The sequence below is a fragment of the Temnothorax longispinosus genome, chromosome 3 (genome assembly GCF_030848805.1).
Source record: "Temnothorax longispinosus isolate EJ_2023e chromosome 3, Tlon_JGU_v1, whole genome shotgun sequence".
NCBI lineage: Eukaryota > Metazoa > Arthropoda > Insecta > Hymenoptera > Formicidae > Temnothorax > Temnothorax longispinosus.
The window spans coordinates 13,731,834-13,756,400 of NC_092360.1; the positions used below are offsets into that span (position 1 = coordinate 13,731,834).

A 24,567-nucleotide genomic window follows, 5' to 3' on the forward strand; every position below is an offset into this window, starting at 1 on the left:
GAATCTAACGAAAGAGAACCATAAAAACGTGCACATTACCTATAGGATATTGATTATGGTAATAAATATTTTAAAAAGATCAATATATATATATATTTAAACACTTTTATTTAGTTGCACTTTATTAAAGCATAAGTTTTTTTTCCATATACACAACTGTCTACAAGTAAAGATTTATAGCAGCGATGAAGAATAATTTATAGTAATCTATATCTTTCATCACTATGTATAACGCAATATTCACCCTGAACAGTTCCGTTCTGTGTCGGACATATATCACGTCGAATCTCAATTTTTAATTATTAGGACACAAAAAACCTCTCGATATAAAAGTCTTGAAAAGGATTATATTGATTGGGCGAGAGAAGAGAAAGAAAAATCGATTCGCCGGTAACAATAATGCAGTAAGCTACACAATGAGAATTTCCCGTATCTTCAAGCAAGGCGTCGCAGGACATCAGTAAAGTACAGAGTGGGATTCCTTATATCTTCTAATAAGCCTGCAATGTGAAATATTTACATCTTAATCAGATCGAACAAAGACGAATAATTGAAGAATTTAAACAAGAATGAAGTTGATAGTTTATAAGAAATTCGATTAAGAAGAATCACGAAAACTTTTCAGTTTGTTAATTAATGAGCTTTTCGATTTCTTATAAAACCTACCAACAATATCGCAAAACTCGTCGAATGATGTGCACGGTAATAATTCATCGCGGTACGATGAAAGCACGCGTTCCGAGGCTTTTAGCATGGCTTCGTCATTGTGCCTGATGTATTCAGCCAGAACCGAAGGCCATTGGTCGTCGGATAAAACATTTACTTTCTGTAAGCATAAACAGCATAATTTAGACGTAAATACATGTAATTGTCATATTGATATGCAATTAAAAATTATTGAAGTTACTCCCTACCTTGAAGAAGTTTACATAAATAGAATCCACTAGACCGAAGAAGATTAGAATGCTTTTGTAAATAGCGTAATCCTTGAGGCTTGGTTCCATAATGGTCTTCGTAGTGGCTGATGGAGACACGTAACGTTGATGTGCGAGGACGAGTAATCGATTGAGGTGTGTAAGTCTATGCGATTTCCAACGAGCGGGTGTAAGTAGAAGTAACGAAAGTGTGCACTGATACAATGGACCCTCCGCTTCGTAACAGCTGTCGAGCCACGCCGAGCCTGACGGTACTTCGAGATAATTCATTAAAGCTTTATCCTCTCTGGTTGCCGATCGCGTTCTGCAAAAACAAACACGAATTTGTAATATCGGCAATACAACTTTTGTATTAGCTTCCTACTGTTTTTATTTCCAGTTTTGTAATCGTCGAGTCTTCTTTCTCTTTATTACTTAACATATTTCTAAAATATGTTATAAAAATATACTTACGTATTAACGACATACAGAGCCATGTGTATTAAATACGGCACTATATGCATATTTGATTGGGGACCTCCACCACCGGTGTCCTCGTGGAAACTCTTTTCTTGAGCGAATCGCAGAAGAAGCAGCTTCAGATCATGAACGGTCGATGAGTAAGATATATCGCGGTGACTAGTGCATTCTTGCAGGTAGGTATTGTGCCTAGCTAAACAGCTGGCGAATGCAGATTCCGGAACCTGCGGGCCCCACAACGGCAGTAGTCCATTGCATTTCGTATTAGCGTTCTGTAACGCCGCGCTTTCCCATTCATCTCTGGCGCGTGCCAAACGCACTGCAGACATATGGCAGTCCACGTGGACCACGTTGAAATGTGTGACGGTCGTGTAGCCCACAGTTTTTCGTTGCTTTGTTTCAAATTCTTCTACGTTGCAGCGCTTTGTAAATGTATAAACGCCCAACACCTGTGGTAAAACAATGATAAAGAACGTGATGAGATTAAATAAAGAAAATATGCAGGAAAATATTTAACACTTCTAATAATATAAAATACATAATGCTAATATATTGTCGCTAACAGAAATCGATTCTAAATTTCCTAAAATACAACATTGAATGTCCACGTGCTCCCAAATTTAAGATACATAACGAAAAGGACAGGAGGTAGAAAATATATTACCAGATTTGGTTTAAACTTGTATCCTTCGCGACAGATAACACAGATCAGTCCAGTCTCATCGCCCAGGTCTTCCATCTGTTGAAGAATCGTTCCGCTGGCGGTGACCTGGCCCTTATCATTCGTTTGCATACCAAGCGCGCCCAATTGTCTCTCACGCATCGCCATAGCTAAGCGTTTCTTCTCGCTACGCGTGTGCTGACGGGCTTCTTCAATGAGTTCGGCTACTCGTTTATTGGTGCATAACGCTTCCAACAAATTTTCTGCTAGTGAGCCAACGTGTTCGTTTGAAGACACTTGTTCCAGCCGATGGATGATGCTAATAGTTACTTGCGAGACTGTCAACTATAACAAAATAAAAGAACAACAAATTATTTCAACGTCATTTACTAATGAAAGGATTATAAAGATAGAATATATTATCTGCATTACCTGAGTCGGGTCATGATCTGTAGCTAATCCTGTGAGAAATCGTAGAATATACTTCAGAGCTGGTTTAGATATGAACTCTTTCAGCTCGTCGCTATCTGTGCGTAACAACGTGGGTTTAACGCATGGGGCGTGCACCTGCAAAAACATAAGAAAACATTCATTAAATTTATATATAATATTCATATATAACGTATTTATATTCTACTTGAATGGCTTTATTACTTACGGTAATATACTCAAAGGCATCTTTCACTATGCCCATGCTTATGATATAATCTTTCAGCGTATTACCAATGGCATTTCGTTCAATGCCTTGAGTGAGTATGCAGAACAATTCTAGCTTCTGCTCGTCCTCGGGCGTGTGTTCGAAATCGAACTTATAAAAGTTCAATACAGGTTTGAAGTAATCACACAGGAGTGCCATTTTCTCTTTATTGCCGTAAGTCAACGCCGCCAAGACTCTCGCGAGATGCGCGAGCACGCTAGCACTTTGCCTGACTGCCGTGGACTGCGTACACGACAAGAGCGCCTTGATATGCTCCGGACCACCGAGAGTGCGCGAAAATGCTTCGAATGCACTGAACGGTTGCGATGCCGCGTTCGTCAGTATTGTTTCCATAATCTAAAAACAACGTCAAACGTTCACATGTTGCTCATAATGTCAAGTAAGAATATTTTCTTTGCCATTATACTTACGTCCAATAATTGCTCGGTAATTTTTGCTTGAGAATTTTCCGATTCTGTTGCGAGACAACGTTGGAGAACATCCAAAAATACAGTTACAGCTCCCAATTCGGGTTTGCTTAGAACCTCTTGGTTCTTCTTGACCTTCACGCATAATCTAAACAACTTCAATAGCACTTGAAGAAGAGGTCTTGCACGATTCACGTCGTGTATCGCCGCCAATCTATCCAACATAACTTGAAGACCGCCACAATCTGCTAATACATTTGCCATTTTATAAACTTCCTCGTTGTTCACCTCCTGCTCGCTATTGGCGTTCAAAGTTTCGACAAATTCTTCGGTTGCATCTCCAAGCAAGCCACGCATACGATATATTACGCGCATGGCATCGCATTCGCCACCTTCCAACACCCAAATCTTTTTATAAACCTCTTTAACAGGAAGATCCAGACTGATAATTTTGTTATTAACGAGAAGTTCCATTCCGTTATCGTCCTCCAAAAGTGCAACTAACTCGCAATCTTGACAAATCTTATTTTTGACATCTCTCATAAGTGGACCAAGGCCAGGTTCTAAGCTGCTATAAGGATTTCCTAACATTCTTCCTTGCAAGAAATCTTCCTGCTGTGGATCTTTCTCAAGCGTCAAGAAAAATTCTCCGATGTCGTTTTCTTCCGGGTAGATAATCGAACACAATCTTTCAAATATAAACACTGGAGTACGAACATCTTGAGGATTCTGTTTTTGTATCGTTTCAACGCAAATTGCCATGAATGCCTTAGTTTCCTCTTCGGTACCGGTAGTCATTTCCTCTAAAAGTTCCAACAGCTTCTCCTGCGTATCATCGATCAGTCTAGTACGCTGAACAACTAGTCTCCTAAGTGAGAGATAACCGTTTAGCACCGCGCCGACTAGTCGGCCCTTATATTGCTGCTTGATATTCTCCTGTTCCAAGAAAGTCGCCAGAAGTTCCGTGAGCATCTTCAACGAGTATCCCTGAGCCAAATCGCTAGTCAACGTAGTCTCCTCTAGCCTGTGCAATTCCTCTATTTCTCGGGTCAAAAGTTCCGCTAATAAAGTCATTACACCGCGTATTGCCAGGAATTGCTTCCAAGGCGACTGTCTGATTAAGCTTTGATACAACGTGAGGAACTCGGTGCTGCTCTCGCCGGCGGTACGTAACTCTTCCAAATAACACGTCAGCAAGACAAGAACCTCCTTTTTCCTCTCTATGCCTTGGCATAGGCTCTCGATCATGTTACAAGCGACTTGCCGTGCCAGACGAGAACTGGGATTAAAGAGAACTTCTTTCAACCAGGCACCGTCTGACAACCTCAGCGGTTGAACGCCTTGATGCCTCATGCAACGCTGATGCCACCTGTGCCCGTATTTTTCCATCAGATACAATACGCGAGCTTCCTCCTAAAAACAAAGAGTCACGAAGGGAAACAATAAGTCAAAATTGCTAGTTTTTTATTACTCTAAGTTTACTATTCTTGAAATTTTATTAGTCTAAAATTTCTAGCTTTCTATTATCTTTTCGTGATAAATATCACATATAATGTATCACATATAATTGTACAAGTATTACGACTTTTTAATTGTTTTACTTTTATTGATTCGAATTAATTTACTCGTTTTATTTTGCAACCAACCTTTTTAAGAGGTTTAGCTGCAGATGGTTCCGTTTTCTTAGCCGGTATGCGACGAAGCCATTCGGAATACGAATGCTTGGGATCACCGCTGATCCATTTACCCACATCAATACTGACGTCTTCCGGTGGCTGTACAGTCGCCAGAGACTCGATAGTTTTATCCTGAAATCAAAATCATGTGAAAAAATATACATTATATACATTATATACAAAGGAGAGCTACGTTCGGTTGAATGCTTACTTTATTTTTCTTCGACACCGGTTGATCGGGCTTGATGAGACCTTGAAGAATTTTCAGACACGGCAATATGATACTTTCCATTACGACGGGACTTTTCGACTCTTTGCAAGCCATTAAAAATAGCTGCATTACGCATCGCAATTTCTGTTCCCAGCACGAGTCCTCCTTTTGCACGAGTGCCGCGAGAAGAGCCATTTCGTGTCGTACGGCGACCGAGAGATTAGGGGTGGCGACTCGTCCGCGAAGTGTCAGCGTGATTCGATTAGTTAGAAGCGAGCATATCTCTTTGGTTGACTGCGCGTTATCTCTCGTAACAAGGCACAACAGCTGTCGCACGTCCTCTTGCATCTGTACCGTACCCTTTCGCAAGTTGTGCTCCACGAGCTCTTGTATTAGTCCTTGTTTGCACAGAACATCTCTGGCTACACTCTTGGTGGCTAATGCGCGTAACAGTATCAGGCAGTGCTCCGTTGCGGCGGACGCACATCCGTAACAGCGTCCAACCGGCGAAACTATTGTCTCGTCCTTCGTGACGTCGTTCGCACTGGACGTACCGTAGGACGACTGCAAACTAACCTGGCCACGTTGATTTCTATCATACGCAACGAGCTCCCTGCGACAGGCTAGAACGCGTTGGATAATCTTGCTGAGCTCCTCGAAGGAAGTCTTGCACTCGCCGCAGTATCTTTGAGCAAGTAGCTGAATCGCTCTGTTCACCTGAGTACTGCCAGATACCTGTATACCATCTTCCAATCCTCGATCCAAACGATGCTCCGATATCTTAACGAGAAGCATTTCCAGCGTAGGTTTATTAGATATCAAAGTTTTATATACTCGATCCGCCTTCTCTAGTAGAGTATTGATGGTCGCCACTGTCTTCTTCCGATCGTCGTCGTTTTCTATTGGATCAACGGCACAGCACGGTCTGCCGGTCAGGGTGTAATCGAATTTAGCGTATTTGCAGAATCCGCACGCGTGACATAAGAACGGATCTTTCTCGTCGTAATTAATCGCTCGGCACTTGTGGCATTGGAACACGTTTTCGCCGCAGTTCGCGCATATGCCAGGATTCGCTGGCACGCTAGCGGAACATCGCGGGCACTGCAACGTCTCGGACGAGGCTTGTATGTTCTCGTAGAAATCGGCATACTCAATCATGAGATTGCAAGCTACTATCGGCAGCGGGAATTCCATCTTGACCTCCGTCTGCCCCTGGGCAAGCGTAATCTTCTTCGCCTTGTGCCACATAGCCGGTTTGTTCTTCAATTCTACGACAGCCTGCACTGACCGATTGTTGTAGTAAACGTTGATGGTACGTACCATCTTCGTTCTCTTCAGATCGCCTATACGGAGAGTGATGCGACTGATGGTGTGACTGCCGACTAGCTTCACGATCTGTGTCGTCGTTGTAAATTTGGAATCCACTTTAATCGACGACAGCTTGATCGTTGCCATTGGCACTTCGGGATTGTTGCATACGAGACAAGGTTCACTCTCCAAGTAATAGCCGTCCAATTCAACGAACTGTGCCAGATTAACGTAAAGATTCGCGTTAGGATGTCGCGCGAGTAACTGATTCTGCGCGTGTAAAACGGCAACCGCCTGCTCCATGTACGTGTGCATCTTCTTTCCAGCATGTGGCGTTTTCAAACAGAAGTAACCTAGTAAATCTACAAACTGTGCCGCCTTTCTGCCATAAGCTGGAACCAGAGGCCACAAACGCCATAGAAGATCCAGCAAGACTTCTTGATCTGTCGGTCCACAATTTCTAAAATAAAAAAAAGTTTTTATATTCCTTATTGCACATTATATTTTATATTTACATCTATTTCACTTTCATTTTGTTCAATAATTAAACTTTTTGAATAATAAAATTGATAACTTACTTGTAAATTGCTAGTATAAGAGAATGTGCCTGCAAACGAACGTTCGTATTGTTCGTTTCGAGGAGGAAGGTTTGTATAAACTTCATCAATAATGTGGGATGCACTTGCTTTTGAATTTGCTCGACTAGAGTCAAACATTGTGCCTCTTCGAATTTTGCCTCCGTATCAGAATCTTCCGATTTTTCACGTTCACGCCTCTCTTTCGTACCAGTCGTAGATTTCGATTCCTAATTTAAATTTATATAAATATTAACGTGCATCGAAAAAAAATTTTCGTATAATAATTCGATTGTATAATTGGATATATTGCGTTATATTTACCTTTGTCTTAGAATCCTTCGCTTCTTTAGACTTATTATTTGAACAAATAGCGCATTGCAACAACTGAAGCACTGTAGGGCTCACACCTTCGTCCAAGAGCGTCGATATGGCGAAGAGGTACGACAGAACTGTGTTCTGTTTTAAGCAGAATCGTTGCCAGTTTCCTGTGCGACTGGTAGCAATTTCCACGCAGCATTTGAGATGTTCGATCAATTCCACCAAGGAGTCGTACGGTAGATTGATGGAATGCGGACGAGCGTGCGGCGGATCGTAACCGCCGGTAGTACAACACTGTTGTACGGACTACGAACAAAAATTTAATAATTCAAGCTCAGTTTACAACACTATTTTTACTTAATAAAAGAGAATATCAAATTATAAAATCACACCTGCACGTGAGATATGAGGGCGTGAAGATCCCGTAACTGTCTGTATTTCTCCTTATTACCGCATATGAAGAGAAGCAATTTACGCACTTGTCGTCTGACGAACGGCGTTTGATACGACATCATGTATTCACAAAGATAGAAATACCATGGCTGTACAAATTAAAAAAAAATGATTAATTGTCTATTTTTGCAAACAAGGAAAGAGCTATCATTAGAAAGCTATTGGCAATCACCTGTTCGAATGCAGGTTGCACCACAGTACTTTCCGCGTACTTGTGCACCTGATACGGCAACCGCAGTACCATTTCCGTCAATAATTGGGGATAGGGCTCAAATACGTCACCAGCATGGCCCTTAACATATTGCCGCAGAAAGAACGGTGACATATCCGGAGGCGATGTAGTAAGATGTTCCTTGAGTAATTGGCCTCCGATCATAGTACCGGACTCCTCTGTGTTGGTGCTAATAAACAGAATATATTCATGAAATTAAGATAACGCCTAGCTCCCCATATGAAAGCGATAAATTCGTAATCGACGAATCCTCAATTTCGACCCTCGTCCCATGTATGCCTTGGTTTTATAAGATTCAGTTATATAAGATTTTAATTAATTAAAAAGTTGTGAGTAAAAAAGTATGAAATAAATAATCTCGAAAACCCATATTTCGATAGGATTAAAATGATTGATAGTCGTGAAATATTGATGTCGTTACCACAAATAATACTATTTAGACTACTGAAACATGTCGAGGCTGAAATAAACTTACGTTTTCCAATAATCAAGTAAGGCCTGTAATAACGTTAGACAATAGTCGATAATACCAGCTTTGCTCAATATCGCAGCAGTAGTTTGTGACACAAAGTTTGGATTATCCGAGGGAGTCTTCGCGGCATATTTCGAGCGAGACATAAGAACGCCTGAGAAAATAATAATAAATCAATGATAATATGTACAACATATTAATATAAATCTATAATTGAGATAGATAATTATTCACTTACTTAGTAAGCGCATGATAACCAAATGAACTTCCCTCTTGTTGCTACGTTCGCATATGTTGTTTATATCAGGCTTGTCCATCTCCAACTCTTTCACGAGCATTTGTAACAAACGTTCTACGCACGCTTTGTCTCTTTCCTCTTGACCATCAAGATCAGCGGTCAACATTAACACAACCTGGTAGGAAATAAAAGCTTTAAGACTATCTTTCTATTTAATTTTCATGAAATACGACCAGTAATATTATAAAACAATACCTGCATAAATGGAATGGCAAGCACTCCTCGAACATTTGTTAAATTAGGCACAAATTGCGTAAATCTGTCCAACAATAAAAGCCGTATAGCATGTAGTTTCACAGTAATCTCGCCAGTTGTGTCACTTTCCTGCTCAACGCCCTGTTCTTGCTCGGCACCTTCTTCTTGCTCAGTAGTCTGTAATGGTGACAAACAATCATTCATAAATATAAAACATTTTTGTATCACTCATTTGATTTGATTTCACGATTTCTCTGATATTTCTGTGGCAGTGTGGGTTAAAGGCAACTTTTGAGAACGGAGGCTCAAAACTTTAATTATTAAGAATTTAATCAAATAAATGTAATAAAGGAAAATTTCGTAAAGTCAATTTTGAATATAATGTAATATTAAAAGTGGATTTTATAAAACTTTTAAGAACGTAAGTCTGCTATGTAAACCTGTACTACAGAGTACACGGAACTTACAGTGAAAGTTTTCGGTACATCTAGAGTATTAGTTTCAGAGCGTGGCGCTTGATTGACTCCAATTCCAATCGGAGGCATAGCACTGTCGGGAGCATTGTCTCCGTACGCGGAGCTCCTGCCAGAAACATTATGCTCCCCTGTCATGCTGTCAACGGCGCTGCCTCCGCTATCGCTCCCACCGCTCTCGCTACCCTTGCTACCACCACTACCACCCTAACATAAAATGTGTCCCAAGCGTTAGTAGCCAAGACAGAATACGTATGCTAAGATGTAACTCACTTGCTCGGCTGGAGATGTCCGAAGAGTACTACCATCGGTGGCAGCGGTTGATCCCTCATCGTCGGAACCACCCGCGGAAGCGGTCGTATCCGAGTAATGTCCACCTTCTTGGGCCTAATTAAAAAAAAAATGAGTTCTCAATTATCAAATATAAAAAATCTAAGTATCAAATAAAATCTGGACGGTACGTATAAAGACAATTTATGAACTTTATACGGAGAAACATTACCTGAGCAGCATTTGGCACTTGGACCAATCCCTGCGCCGCTAAATTTTGCAAACTTTGCAATGTGGAGCCGCTTAGATTCTGAAGACTTTGTATACCCTGCAAATTAGGGAAGCCTTGCTGGAATCCTTGTCGCAGCGCTTGTAGATCAGCAGCTCCTTCGTGGTCTTGTAAACTCAGAGCTATCGCAAGTTCTACCATCGCTTCGTCATCAGCGTCTGGCGGCATATCGAGCAACTGCGGAAAATTACCCGCACCGAGCAGCGCTTCTAATGGATGATTAACTACCCTCGCGGCGGCCGAATTTTGATTGCCTTCGGCGCCGAGCATGACCGCCACTCTGTCCACTGCCTCGACAGCTTCGATGTCAAACTGCTGTTCCACATCGCGCTCTACGGTATCTTGAGATGCCTGTGATGGAACGGACGCGGATTTTTCTTCGGTTTCAGCAACTACACCTACAAAAATACCAATAATAATCATGAAAAAACGAATGATAAAATATATAATCGATCCACTAAATCTTTATCCCAAATTATCTTGAAAAGTTATGCATATAATTCTGAGACATTTCTAAGACGTTTCCATTTCTATACCTGGAGTACTGCAGTTGGGCGGACTCGGTATATATACTCTTCTGCGTCTGTATCTAGGTCTGAGCACTCTGATTATTGCATGTTTGGCGCTAAAACTGATGGTGGTATCTGAAGACAGCAACAACTGCAGATACAATTTGGCGGCTATCGCGGTATTATTTTCGACGTCGCATATCGTGAAAGCGTGAATTATTTCGACAATTGCGTGAACCGTTCCCTCGGTGTGCGTAAGTCCCGGCACGACTACGGGAGCAAGTGCCATATTCTTCGGATACGCCATATGTAAAGACCACAGTATCTCCATTAATTGAATAACCAGATGTTGATTTACATCGGCCTTCGTGCTCGAACGAGCTTCTAGACGATCTTTCTCGAAAACGGGTACTGGAAACAAATGATTTCAATTATCACATGTTTTTCACATGTTAACAACGTCAATGATTTATAATACATACCGGTACTTTCGTCAATTGATTTATTCGCATATTGTTCAGCAAATTTCGCAAGATTATGCGGGCGGGAAACGGCAATAGCACGAACAATAAGTACAAGTCTGTAGAAGTTCTCCGCATCTATATCCGCAGGATCATTAGCTTCTCTCATTGATTTCAAAGACTCAAGTACATGCGATAACAATGCATGATCCTGAAAAACACGGAAAAAGATGTTAGAACACATATATAATTATTGAAATTATTAACGAATAACTGATCGTACCTTGTGAAGATGATAAGTCTGTTTAGTGCTGTGAAGAGCAGCTAACAAAGCTGTCGTATGCATTTGCACTGATGGTGGAGTTGGTAATATTAATAACCGTGATGCGACGTCGATGGCTGTAGCTTTCAGTGAGGTTTTGTTGTCATCGTGCGAGGATAAGATAAATGAAGATTCCAAGACTTCAAGAACGCTAGATATCATCCTGTAATTAAAAACAATTTTTTAAATGTAATATTATTATTATATTTATATATGTATATTATATTTATTAGTAAAATTGAGATAGACATATGTTACATTTACTGATTAATATAAAGTATCTATTTTTATATAAATTGAATAATTAGTATATATATACAATTGGTGATACAAACACACAAAAATGAGAATCAATAGGAAATTTTAAATTGAACTTTTAATAAATCAGAACGCTTTCCCAATTTTATCAATCGAAGACAGTCAGAAACAAATTTTTCTTTCGTAAAAGCGGCCATTACTTATAAGTTGTTTGTTATATATTATTAATTGGAGTAACACCAATATTGCCAAATCTACTCCTCTACTTTGTTTTTGCAATAATAAAATTATCCTTACCTTTCCATGTTAACCGAACTATCCTTTGCCGTTCTGATACAATATATGCTTGGATTAAAGAATACTTTCTTTATCAAATAATTAACTTATTTTATATACTTCATATATAAAAAAAAATATATAAACGTACTTGTTGATTGAAGACAACGGTGCAGAAACGATAGTATTGTCGGTTTCGTTATTGACTGTCGTCACTGGTGCCGATGTTGGTGGACAAGATTGAATTTCTTCTATTTCTTCAGGCCATCCAAATGCATCCTTGGTTTTACCATATCTTAATAAAAGGCAAAAAATCTAGTATAACTAATAGCAAGATTTACATTTATCTATATAAAATATTTTATGTTTTTGTTTAAAGAAGATACATTTGATGATATTGTAGTCTTACATTTTGATAGAATCAACCATGATGACACCCTCTTGATCTTGAGATGGTCCAAAAGTGATTGTCAATTTTTTATCAGCTTGGAGACTTTCTTCCCTCGTTAAAGGTATGTCGAACCACCGGCTCCTAGTTAGCGTAGTCCGAACACTTCTACCAAATACCTTTACAAATACAATAATTAAAGTTAATTAAATTTAAAAAAGCTAAAGTCTTCACATACTGCAATAGACATATTTCAACTCACCTCGACGTACAGAGGTGCCTTTTGAATATCTTGATTGCCGAAGAGAACTCTTATTCCCGTCATTACTAAAATCACGTCGTTGTTCGTAACTTCCACATTGAAGCCCATAGATTTCGTGGAAACCACGTACATTCCGGTGGTGTTTAAACGATGCTTGATCTGCGCGACATTATAGATCTGCAGTAGATCGTTACCGCCGAACTCGACATCGTTCATCACTTGACAATGTTCGAAGAAGTCAATGGGAAATGTGATAGATCCTGACGGTTTTCCCATTTTATTAGCTTTCTTCTTCCGCGTCGGTTTGATGCCGGAAGTAGTGCTAATCGGCTGCACAGTGGACGACATCCAAAATCCGGTTTGCTCCATACCGGCCATGTAGATCCTCAAGCTTCCGTCTTCGCACAATAGTATCAGAGTCGTGCGGTGCTCGGCGTTCGAACTGGGATGTCGAATCGCGACCATGTCCATGATCTTTGCCTTCGCGGGCATAATTTTGATCTCCTGTATCATAATTGTATCGGGCTTAATCATCAATATCACTGGATTATTACTGGTCTGCAAGATGGAGCAGACCAATCCGGGATGATTCGCCACCTCGCTCCATTGGCACAACGGTTGCGGCTGGTTATTGTTGGATTTATTACCGTTCGTTTTGTTACTGGCGAGATTAATTTGAAATACCACCGTAATGTCAGAGTCCATATGCTTCAGCGGCGCTATGAAGCTCTTGCCGCAAACATAACTGAAGAATAGCAACTGCAGAGCGTGAGAATAGTAAATGGAAACACCTCCACCACCTACTTGACCAGTGTCTTTTATTTCCGGATGATAAACGTCTAGCGTGTTTGTCACGTAGAAAGCACCGTGCTTGGCTTGGCTCTCCTCATCCATTACTTGACTGTAGATATATCCGGCAGATGACATAAGTAACATGTGGAACGTACCGTCTTCTGCATGCATAAAAGTGCAATCTCTTATCTTTCCTGTCGGTACAAGAAAATAGTATTGCGGACTTAAGGCGTCCTTTCCTAAGTCGTAAATTTTAACGAAGTCGGCGGTGACTAACGCCAACTGCGTCTGTGCGCCAGGAAGCCACAGCGCCTTAATAATGAAGTTCCCGCTTTCGAGCTGTGGATGTAATACCAGATGATCGGACACCGTTCCGGAACTGTTGAATGTAAGCACGTGACAATCCTTGAAGCCACAAACGGCTAAGAAATCCTCGTTCCATTGATTTCCAGTGACCGAGAGAACGGTGAAGGGTACCGGTGCCGATGCGAGCCTCGTCAGAGTTAATTTTCTTTTAGAGGAATCAGCTTGCTTCAATAATGCGCTAAGTTGCAGCACGGTTATCTTGCCCTTCTCGTGCGAGACAGCTAAGTGCTGTCGCTTACCATGGGGAGATGACAGGCAACACATGGCGACACGTCGTATCATATGAGCGGACAGTAACTGTCTGATCGTTTGACCCTGATCTCCCGAATAATTCATTCTAACATTTTCAAACGCGCCCTCCTGGGATCCCAAGGTTGGCAACATAAGCTGATCCGTATGCTCGAACTTCTTGTCAAGTGTGTGTAAGCGTTTAAGTGCCAATTGGGCTCGCGCGTGACAACCAACCGGTGAATATCGTTGGCAAGACGAATCCACCGCGGGCACCAACACGCGCATCAAGTCCACCAATGAAGATACCAATCCACTCTTCGATAGTTGAGAATATATCCAATCCTTAGACGATTCTAATTGCTTCGCTAAATACGTTTGTCTCTGAGTGTCGCGTCCACTTCTCTCATGCTTGTCGTACAAATGCACAGGGCTGGATGCTCTTCGGCGCAAGCTACTCGTGAGAAGGAGGTTGCTTTCCGCGGGTGCGCCAGCATTGTTGTACGGCATGTTACTGACTACTTGATGTTCCGAACTCTGCGGGCTACGCTTCGTCAGCGCTTGGCACGATCCATCGTCCTTGGCACCACAGTCGCAGAAGAAATTTCCATATTTGGCGTACGTGACATCGTGGCCACGATGACAGACTCGTGCGCATACCGTGCAAACTCCGACTCCATCGACCATGTTACACGTATGACAGTGATACCAATGCTGATTCATAAACTCCTTTTGCGTGATCGTGAAAGTGCACAGTTTGTTACAGAGACTATCCTCGTCCGAATCTTCAGCCGCGCTATCATCATCGTCATGTGGAATTTCATCCACCCAATCGCTATCGTTCACGTCGTTATTCGGTACAGCACCCTCCCACGGTGGGCTAATGGCTCGATCTTGAGATTGCGCCTGCTGCGGACAAATCGCGCCCACTATGTCGGCTATGTAGTTCAATATACAGCAATCCGCTTCAATGTACGGCGATGGCTTGTCGAAGGACTGCGGATCCTTGTTCATTATCTGCTCCTTGCAGAGCTCGACCCATTCAATTGCAGCTTTGAACAGCAATGTGTGTCCCTTTTCTAGTCCAGCGTCAGCTAGTGTAGACATAATGTGCATTAAGTGTACAAACCGATTGCCTTCGATGGTAGGAGATAGAATATGGTACGTCAGTGGTATGAGAACTTGAAGAATTTTTATCGAGACGTTCGCACTAAAATTGCTTTTATCTTTCACTATGTAATTTGTAAGTGCCCGCAAGAAACGACTGTTCTCATGAATTGTAAGCTGCTCATCGTTGCTAGTTATTACAGGCTGATTGCTGGAATTATCGGAAATTGCCCATTGAGCTTGTTCGTTATTAGATGCGTTATTTCTTTCATCTGGCTTCTGACTATCCTCTGATGTGCCGGAAACAGTTACCAATGTATTCGCAGTGCCAGCTGTGGGCGTTGGTATATTCGTTGTAGAAATAGTCGCCGGTACGTTTGTTACTCCCAATATAACGTGTCTTAACCATGTTTGTAGTTTCTCATCTTCAACATTGGCAAAACTAGCCACCGAATTGCAGAGACGATCAAGGGATCCGTCACCCGGTTTCTCAGTCGTTCTGAATAACGCGGTGAAAAACTGGAAAACGTACGTGCTAAACTGCGGCGAAGCTTGAGGTGACGTTATAGACAGTAAGATGGACACAAGACTACGATTTGAGTCGGGCGCGAAGAACAAGTCTAAAGCTTTACATCCAAGAGGCTTTTCCAATAATCGCTCCCAATATTTTATACACTGATCCAAGATATCCTCATCAATAACAACTTTAATAGATCCATCTGTATTATCGGTGTATTCGATTATCAGATTGTAAGTATGATTTAACACAAACAAATGTTCTCGCAAGAGCCGCGCCTCATTATCATTATCCTGTCCTAATAATTTAGTCAGAGTGTTGGTAGCCATCTCTCGTAGATAGTCAGTACGAGCATCCATTGACAACGAAATGAGAATATCCACGGCTTGAGAATGTACGTCGGATTGTGGTTCCGGGGCTGTTGCAGAAGTGATGTATTCCATCATAAATGAGACCAAGCAATACAGCAAATTCTTCAATGACGGATTAATAGAGAAAGTTGGATGTTCAGATAAGGAACTGACGTGATAATTCACCGTAGTAAAAATGTAACTCTCTGCTGGTATTATATCGTTTGCATATGTATTCCAAGGCACAGGAGCAAACGCGATACTCTTCCACTTGTCCAGGGCGGATTTAACGCAACTCGGTAAAAATGAAACTAATGACGATTCCGTTTCCCAATTTGCACCTGCCATTGATAAAATGTTGTCCAGAATCAAATAATCCCGCATACCATATTTCCTATGTTCTTCGACAGATTCAAACGTATGGTACAATATGTTAGATCGGCATGATAATAGAATTGCATCTGTCAACGATAAAATATGCGGTAGGATCTCGATTATCATTTTAGTCCTGTTTGAAGGCGTGGAATCCGCATTCTGCGTACTCTTGGAAGTTTCAATATTCTCAGTAGAGTTTTTCGATATACTTTCATCCATAAGAACTTGCAGCTTTCCTACAACTGCAGCCAGTATACATAACGAACCAAGTTTTGGCAATGATGCTTTTGGCATTATTTTGTCAGTAGCATTATATTCGGGTTTAAGCGAAATGATACAATTCTTTGCGAGGGTAACATCATATTTAAGAGAGTTTACGGTGGATGATACTGTTTTTAACAAATTTTCCGCATACTGCGTATACATTCCTTGCTTCACTAAACAGTCTTTCATCCAACCGGTAAAAGTTTTATACGCAGCTCTGGGCCCCCATATCAACGAATGAAGCAGCATAGGTCCAGCAGGTATCTCCTCACCAAGAGCCAGTTTATTCATATAAGGAGTTGAGGGAGGCAACATCAATAATAATTCCCAACATATTGAAAAGCAATACTGAATTGCACATAGTCCAGTAAATGTAATTTTTTCCTTATTATCAGCACTGCCTTTTCTGTGCATATCAGTTTGATTGAGTACGTTTAGAATATCGATCAATGCATCAACCAAGAGAGGATATTTCATTTTATCTGGAGTGCCCAAAATAAAGTTGCAGGCCTGTAAAGCATAATAAATATATTTTACATTATATAAAACTTTGCAAGACTACTTACAATTAAATAAAAGATTTCAACTCGTTATACATAGAATATAATCACAAAAGTTGAATATTTGAAAGAAAAATTTACTATATGAATTAATTAGATTTTTATTATCGTAAAAATTATTAAAAGAAGCGCATAAAAACTTTTGGTTGTAAATTAAAATAGATAAATATTGGTAAATATAATTTTAATCAAAAAGTATTTCTATAAAACATCGTGTTTCTTCTACAATAATTAATCCACATGCAAAACGTACCAATCCATCCAACTTCGGTGCGTCCTGGTTATTAAAATCTGTTCTTGATAAATTATAAAAACGTGGTTTCATTGAGAATTCATCTTGTGAACCATATTTGCGGTAATTATCTTCTATTTCTACCCATGGAGTGAAAGCCCTGGCAGTCTGTTTATTTCCCTCTTTTGTATCGCATACTAAACTTGTCGCAGAAAATAGATTCCATTGCACCTATATAAAAAAAAGAAAAAGATAAACATAAATAATTATTACTTTGAAAAAATTAAAAAAATTAATCGTAATTAATATAATAAATATGTACAAGATGTTTACTACCACTCAGGCGGTACTTTTGCACTGGTGGCCCTGGTATCTTGCATCACAATGAGATTACATTGAGATAATAATTTTTCTTTAGCATTTAATAAATTTGTGTCATTACCAAATCATAATAAAATATTGCAGATAGTAAATTACTAAATAAATTAAAATAAGTTAAAATATGTTAAATATTTTAACTTATTTTTTATAATAATTTACTTTGCAATATAAAGTAACGACAATCGACATATATATATATAATGCAGTTCATAGAATTGATATACAAATATGGTAATAGAATATATAGATGTCTTACTTGTTCAAGCAATACTGGATGCGCATCATACAGATGCTTCATCATGTATTCAAGTAATAATAATAGTCGCGATAAGTGCAACAATTGAGAATCTTTCATTGGCGTTTTGACTGCTTCGCTGCAACGCACTGCACCACTTCCAGTTACAAGTAATACAGATTTCTTTTGCATTAAATTCAGAGAATGAAATAGGAAAAGAACCAACTGGGCATGTTCGACGTTTAAATCTGCAAACATATATTAATAATTAATGTTCTAGCAATAAATAAAATATTTTGGATGTTACATATATTTAAAAATTTAGCTACATTAACAATTACGTATATCGGAGAAACGAATACATAAATAAGCACACATAAATGAGCCAGTTAATGCAATAAAGAAAAAATTATATTATAGCTTTAAAATATATGTATATATAAAATCGTTGAGATAAATTTGCTATATTCTACCTTCATTTTCAGCTTCATATGTTGTTTGAGGATTGCATACATTCTCAACCATAGTTGTTACTAACCGATGCCATATACTTATACACGCAGCTTCTCTTTCTAATTGCGGTTTCAACAGCAACACCTAATTATAAAAAAAGAAATGTAATATATGCTAGAAATTAGGTATTGATTATCCTAAAGAATTTTAATACAACTGCAGCGTCATTAAATAACGCACCTGTGCCAGTACGCTGAGAGTTCGTGGATACACTTGAAGAGGCCACGTGGTAGAGCTACTGCTTTCTGTAGACCAAGGACTCACTCCCAAATGTTGAAGCAAAGTATTTTGCAGAGATTCACTTAGTGTATTCCATGCGAGTAAGTTGTGAGTGTAACGACTTAAGGCTTGAGAAAATTCCGAATACATAGCGCCCAACGTAGCACCATAAAATGCAGAAATTGTGCCTAAAAGTGTAACTTTGTATTACAATACTATTCTTTTAATGCAAAATGCAAAAGAAATTTAAAATGTAATATAAAGTGTAAAAGCAAATGTTGAAATATAAAAGATACCAAATATATAGTAACTGATATAAATTTACCTGTTTCTGTTCTAGCTGTTTCGTGATCTAGATCTCTTATAATTGCCGCCAATATTACCATTTGTTGCTCAACTAAGCCATTAACCACATATTCACGAACGTACGTACTTCTGCTACCAATTAAGTGCTTATTCATAAATTGAAATATTTTTGTTGCAAGTGAAATGTACTGTAAGGAAAAGAAAAAATCAATAATTAACTCATTTGCTACAAAATTTACGTCAATTATAAATATTAATATCTAACATATATATGCAAATACATAAATAACATATCCATATTAATCAAAAAATAAATATTGGACTCTCGAAATTACAAAAAACTGATAAAGGATGGCTATGAGAGTCAGATCATTGGAAGATCCAAATTGAATTACAGAAAACAATTTTTACATATATTAATTTGATAGTCAATGTCGTTTTTGGATCTTCCAATCTTGAAACTCACCGAAAAAGAGGGGAGAATGGGAGCAATTATTAATTTGTCATTTTTTTTGTACACCTCGCTGAAGATGGCTCAGTCCTAAGCCGAAACGTACGAATATATACACTGTTGAATAAATATGTGAATTGGATCTTTTACGCACCGATAACTGCATCTGACTCTCATAGCCATCCTTTATCAGTATATCCATATTAGATATTTATATTATCTTTTATGTCAAAATATTTTTATAAATTTTAGAAAATAATTATAACTATAGAAACATACACCATGGGGCTCTCGATTATCAGGAACAATGGTGGTAATGGTAGTGCGTTCCGCACTTGCTTCGTTATTTGTTTCTTTATTAGCATTTGTTGAAGTCTCGTCCGATGGAGCAATAGTTTCCTCAAACCATAATCCTAAAATAGGTTCGCTGTCCTCCTCTGCCGACATAATAGTTTGTTCTATACATATAGCGAATACATATCAGTATGCTAATCAAATTACCAATATGTATACAAAGTATTTCTTAAAGAGGGCCCACTAATTACTTAGCGCTATTCCTAATTAAAAGTTGAATCGGAAAGTCTTGAATCATTTTTTTTCTATAATGCTTAATAAAGTAATTATTAAATAAGGTCAATCCAATCAGTGCTGTCCTAGCCGGACGTACGTCAGTGAGCCCTGCATCTGGTAGTATGCATGAGCACACACTGCCAGGCACGTATATTACTGACATACGCCCGGCTAAAGGATGGCACTAATTGGATTAACTTTATCAATAATTAATGCTTTATTAAACATTATAAAAAAAAATGGTTCAAGACTTTCCGATTCAACTTTCGATAAAGAATAGCGCTGCATAATTAGCACTCTTTAAAAAAATACCTTATATATTAATGTAAGCATCTTGAAGCTGCATTCAAGTGTATATATTGTGACAATATACATTTACACAAAGAGTATTTCAAAATTAATTTGCACACATCGACTATAGCATGAATTAATATTTAGAAAATTCGGAAAATTAACGTAATTTTTTTTATGTGTATTCCATAAAATAAAATAATAGAACACATTAAATCTATATATTTTAAGCATTTCTGTTACTGGCAACAAAAAAAAATTACATAAAAAAATAAAGACTATTTTAATTTGTGTGGCACGTATATATAAATTCTAAATATATATCTCTTATGACCTCATTTTACTATTAAAAAACAATTTATATACTGAGCGTATATAAATATAGTACATTATATTAAATAAATTTGAAATATTACCCTCATCAGTGGAGTTCTCCGAGCAACTCAAAAGATCTTCATAGTATGTAGTAGAATCAGACTGACTCAATGCATCTCCTTCCAAAGGATGTTTTTGTACTCTTTTCAATGTACATGCCTGCGGTAAATAAAATATACATCAAAAATAAAATATCACATTATCAGTATTAATATTAGTACAAATGCATATAAAATAATCCAATACCTTTCTGTAACTAATAGTAGCCAGATAAAATAGCAGATGATTCAATGGCACTGCTTGTAGGAACGTTACTGCTCTTTGCAATGCTGTAGCGGTAGACAAGATATCCAGTGGCGCTGGTTCAGGAACTGCCACAACCACATCGGAATTGGCTTCAATCGATACATCTTCCAGAAGCGCGCTCATTAAATTCAGTGCATGTGATGCTAATGCCACTGATAATACGCCAAATCCTTGTTGCCTAATTATATAAAAATATGTTACATTATTAAAATAAGACGCATGCTAGCTATTAAAATTACATTGAAAAAAAAATCATATTTGAACGAAATTTGCAGGATGAATAAATCACGGTAGAATATGAAAATGATTATGAGCATGGCACATATGGAAATAATCATGATCTAATGTCATGTATCATGCGATATCTTGATGTTACAATTTTAATGGCCAGGACCATACAAGAAAAATACAAAATGTAATTTCAGGATATAGTCTTTGCAATTAAACTTCAAAGTAAGATATGATAATATATATAAAAGATGTAATAATTACACTTTCATAAGATTTACACGTCCACTTCCATCACGAGCTTTACTTGGTGATTTTCCCTTTTCTTCTTTTCCTTTATCTGCAGCACTAAAACTGCTCACAGTTAATTGCGCTTGCAATCCAGCGACTAGAAGCCATACTCCAATAAGTAAATGATTTTGCAGAATCTGGTATAAGAGTAAAAAAAGGTATAATTAGGTAATAATAAGGTAATTACATAACTATATAAAAAAATAAGATCAATATATGTCTATAAACAAATTGATATTCAAATTATAAAATGATGAATTAATGTAAATACTCAAAATTATAATAGATATTATAAAGTAAACAAAATATAATTTTTGCAATATCAAAGAGAAAGATCTCGTAGAAATTACTCACATGTCCTCCTGCACGCGTGCTATTTTTAATAACATTTGATACTTGGCCAAATATTTCTAAACTCTTCTCAACAACCGTAATTGCTAAAGTATCGTACTCTTCATCAGTAGTTTTTGCATTCTGATTGGTTTGACTATTTGCTGCAGTATTTGTACTACATTTAGGTGATACTGCATTTGTTATGCCAACTATGCTTGACGCTGTTGCATTCGCGATTGAACAATACAGACAAGACATAGTCAGCAGCGACAATTTTTCCAACTTTTGTGGTGTCAAAGGTTCAAGTATCGGGAGTGATATCACATTATGTACAATATTAATATCACTAACGACAGAGTGTAAACTGTGCCTTATTGTATGCGCTTCTGAGGTATTCGCTGGTAAGCTGAATCCTTTTTTAGATAAATAAGCTTGATACTTTCTGGTATAACGTGACAAGTGCAGGAGATTTAAACACATATCCAACAACGTATCACCTGCTCCCATATTCTGCAATGTGCTTATGTTGTTTGCAATAAACATCATCTGTAACATAATAAATCATTGCTCTTTTAGTTTTAAATTCATTCATTCCACTAAAATACTACAATTTTAACAACAATTATGATTACATATGTACAATAAAGCATGTAATGACCATCAAAAATGTCAAATTTATCAAAAATAAATTGTTGTGCAAATAATGTAGTTATAAAGCAAAGGAAATATATCTTGCTTATCGTTAGTCACAAAGAAATATTTATATTTACAAACCTTGGTGTCAGAATGTGTCTCGCCTGCAGCGGTATTAGTATTTTTGTTCGTACTATCCATAGAACTTTCATTAGTGAGAATTGAAGATGATGAAAAATCTTGCAACGGCATTGTCAACTGCTCGAGAATACTGGTGGACAAGTCGCAACGAGACCGCATAGATTCTTTGACAGATTGCTGAGCAGACTCCTTTTCTTTTCCACCTGACAAAACTGTTACGTAAGGCGGTACTTTCGAATTTTTTATTACAGAAACAAGAGCAATTTCTTCCGCAGACGTAAGTAAAGATTGTCCTGTGCATAGCGCACGTATCGGGAGTAGTAACTGCTTCGTAGTCAAAACCGTCGATGCGGTATCTCCAGATTGCGCTTGTTGTTGTGACAACTTGTCCACAAGATAAGTAAGCAGCACTTTGCATGCTTGACAAACAATAGGTATTTGACTTTTGGCAACTGAAAAGGACGTTTTGTAAGATTAGATATGTATTTATACCCAACATACATAAACAAGCCTATATATTGGAACTCGTCAAGTATTTCGAATTATTTCAAGTTGTTTCTTCAAGATCGTCTTAAGAGACATATAAAGTGAAGAAAAACAGAAAAAGAGAAAAGAAAAATAAAACATTCTTAGATCTCTTAGGTAAAATACTTAAATAACTCACCTAAAATATCTATGAATATTTTACCCAAGTTATTTAGTGTTATTTATCCAAAAATATTATGCCTAATTGTAAGTTATTAAGTGTTTTATTAGCTAAATATATTTTATCTACCCGTAAGGACAAATATTCCACAAATAAAAGTATCTGTATTCTTCTTTCCTATTTTTCTTTATACGTCTCTCATGGCAGTCTTGGAATAACAAAACAATTGGGAGCACTTCAGAATTTTAAATAAATGTACATGTATGTTTAAAATAAAAACGTTTTCTGGCATAGTCATTCGCACGCGGATGCGCGCTGTTACTTACACGTATTTGCGCAACCGCTAATACAATCCGCCGACAAGGCAGCGACCGCCGTGTAAAAAGTATCGTATTGATCCTCGTGGGAGACAAATTTGTTTTCGCTGCAAGAAAACAGAAGCAAAGAGGACGGGTGTTAGTGCCGGACGGAATAAAAGGTCGGATTGAATTCGGATCCGCGGTGACAGGCGGACTACCATTTCTGTTCCGCCGAAGGGGAACGTGCTTTTTTTGCACCGAGAGGAGCGCGGTTAAACACGGCCGCCGGGATCCGCGACGAATCGCACCTACCTTTTAACGATGCTCTTTACGAGATCGATAACGTCATTTTTATTAAACGAACGCGGCGATATTCCCAATATCGGCTTCATCACCGTGGGCCACTCATCGTGACCACCACTCTTCGCCGCCATTTTCGATACTGAACAATACTTGGGAAAGCTTCGTTAAGTTTTCGTTCTCATCCTCTGTATTATGTCGCTGACAGCGGCCACTCATTGGCGCTTTCCGATAAAGCCGATATTACGGAAAGCGCAGGTCTGTTCTTTGTGGCTGTCAGGCCACGTTGCACTTTCTGTATTTAAAATTCAAAGAAAATTTTATACTTTTGTGTATCTATAAATATAATAAAATATGTTACATCGCTTATAATAATAGCGTGCTAATAGAATTAATTAATCTGTGCATTACGTCCACAAATTGGACGTTGGAGGTAAAAAAAAAGAAAGATAAAACGGTACAAGAAGTTCAGCATGTTTTATATATGCGAACATATAGGGCCTGTTTTCTATTGCTGAACTGGCTGCATTAGTCCGGAGTTTCTTTTTTACTCCACATTGGAAAGAAGAAGATAAACTTTGAACTAGTGCAGCCGTATAGTTCAACAATAGAAAACAGAAGTATGCATTAATTAATATAAGTTTGTTCTTTAATTGCGAGCTGCACTGTATGGCTGCGTTCGGAGAGCGCGCTATTTGCTTATTCTATCCTTTTTCTACACTTGATGAGCGATAAAGATAGAATGATGCAATAGCGCTAATAGCGCGCTCCCCGAACGCAGCCTATAAACTTTCTTCATTTCGAATGACACAGAGATATAATTGGCTGC

The 24,567-nt window shown here is 38.4% G+C and overlaps 1 protein-coding gene across 4 annotated transcripts; it reads right to left on the reverse strand.

The window, feature by feature from the left end:
* Positions 1–85: 85 nt before the first annotated feature.
* Poe (E3 ubiquitin-protein ligase-like protein poe) lies at positions 86–23,896 on the reverse strand. 4 transcript variants are annotated; one of them, XM_071774449.1, is made up of 40 exons: positions 23,751–23,896; positions 23,466–23,563; positions 22,494–22,945; positions 21,741–22,265; positions 21,360–21,523; positions 20,808–21,045; positions 20,603–20,720; positions 19,605–19,762; positions 18,894–19,062; positions 18,530–18,756; positions 18,310–18,433; positions 17,858–18,084; positions 17,242–17,451; positions 12,430–16,938; positions 12,189–12,346; positions 11,931–12,074; positions 11,801–11,833; positions 11,207–11,408; positions 10,945–11,134; positions 10,490–10,873; positions 9,897–10,351; positions 9,668–9,781; positions 9,389–9,601; positions 8,922–9,098; positions 8,667–8,841; positions 8,432–8,582; positions 7,897–8,125; positions 7,664–7,813; positions 7,275–7,577; positions 6,954–7,180; positions 5,068–6,835; positions 4,827–4,988; positions 3,184–4,593; positions 2,714–3,109; positions 2,488–2,622; positions 2,059–2,400; positions 1,389–1,843; positions 915–1,239; positions 667–826; positions 86–500 (listed from the first exon to the last, which is right to left on the reverse strand). In XM_071774449.1, the coding sequence occupies exons 1-40, from the start codon at positions 23,870–23,872 to the stop codon at positions 436–438; spliced, it is 15,864 nt and encodes a 5,287-aa protein (XP_071630550.1). In that variant the 5' UTR covers positions 23,873–23,896; the 3' UTR covers positions 86–435. The 4 variants fall into 4 exon arrangements, with proteins under 4 accessions (XP_071630550.1, XP_071630549.1, XP_071630551.1 ...); XM_071774448.1 differs by having other exon boundaries at positions 11,801–11,848; XM_071774450.1 differs by lacking the exon at positions 11,801–11,833.
* Positions 23,897–24,567: the final 671 nt, after the last annotated feature.

Coding starts and splice junctions, on each gene's coding strand:
- Poe (XM_071774448.1), bottom strand. CDS start 23,872: ATGGCGGCGAAGAGTGGTGGTCACGATGAGTGGCCCACGGTGATGAAG. Junction 19,763..20,602: donor GGAGAACTCCACTGATGAGG/GTAATATTTCAA, acceptor TTATGTCGGCAG/AGGAGGACAGCGAACCTATT. Junction 7,814..7,896: donor TGCAACCTGCATTCGAACAG/GTGATTGCCAAT, acceptor TAATTTGTACAG/CCATGGTATTTCTATCTTTG.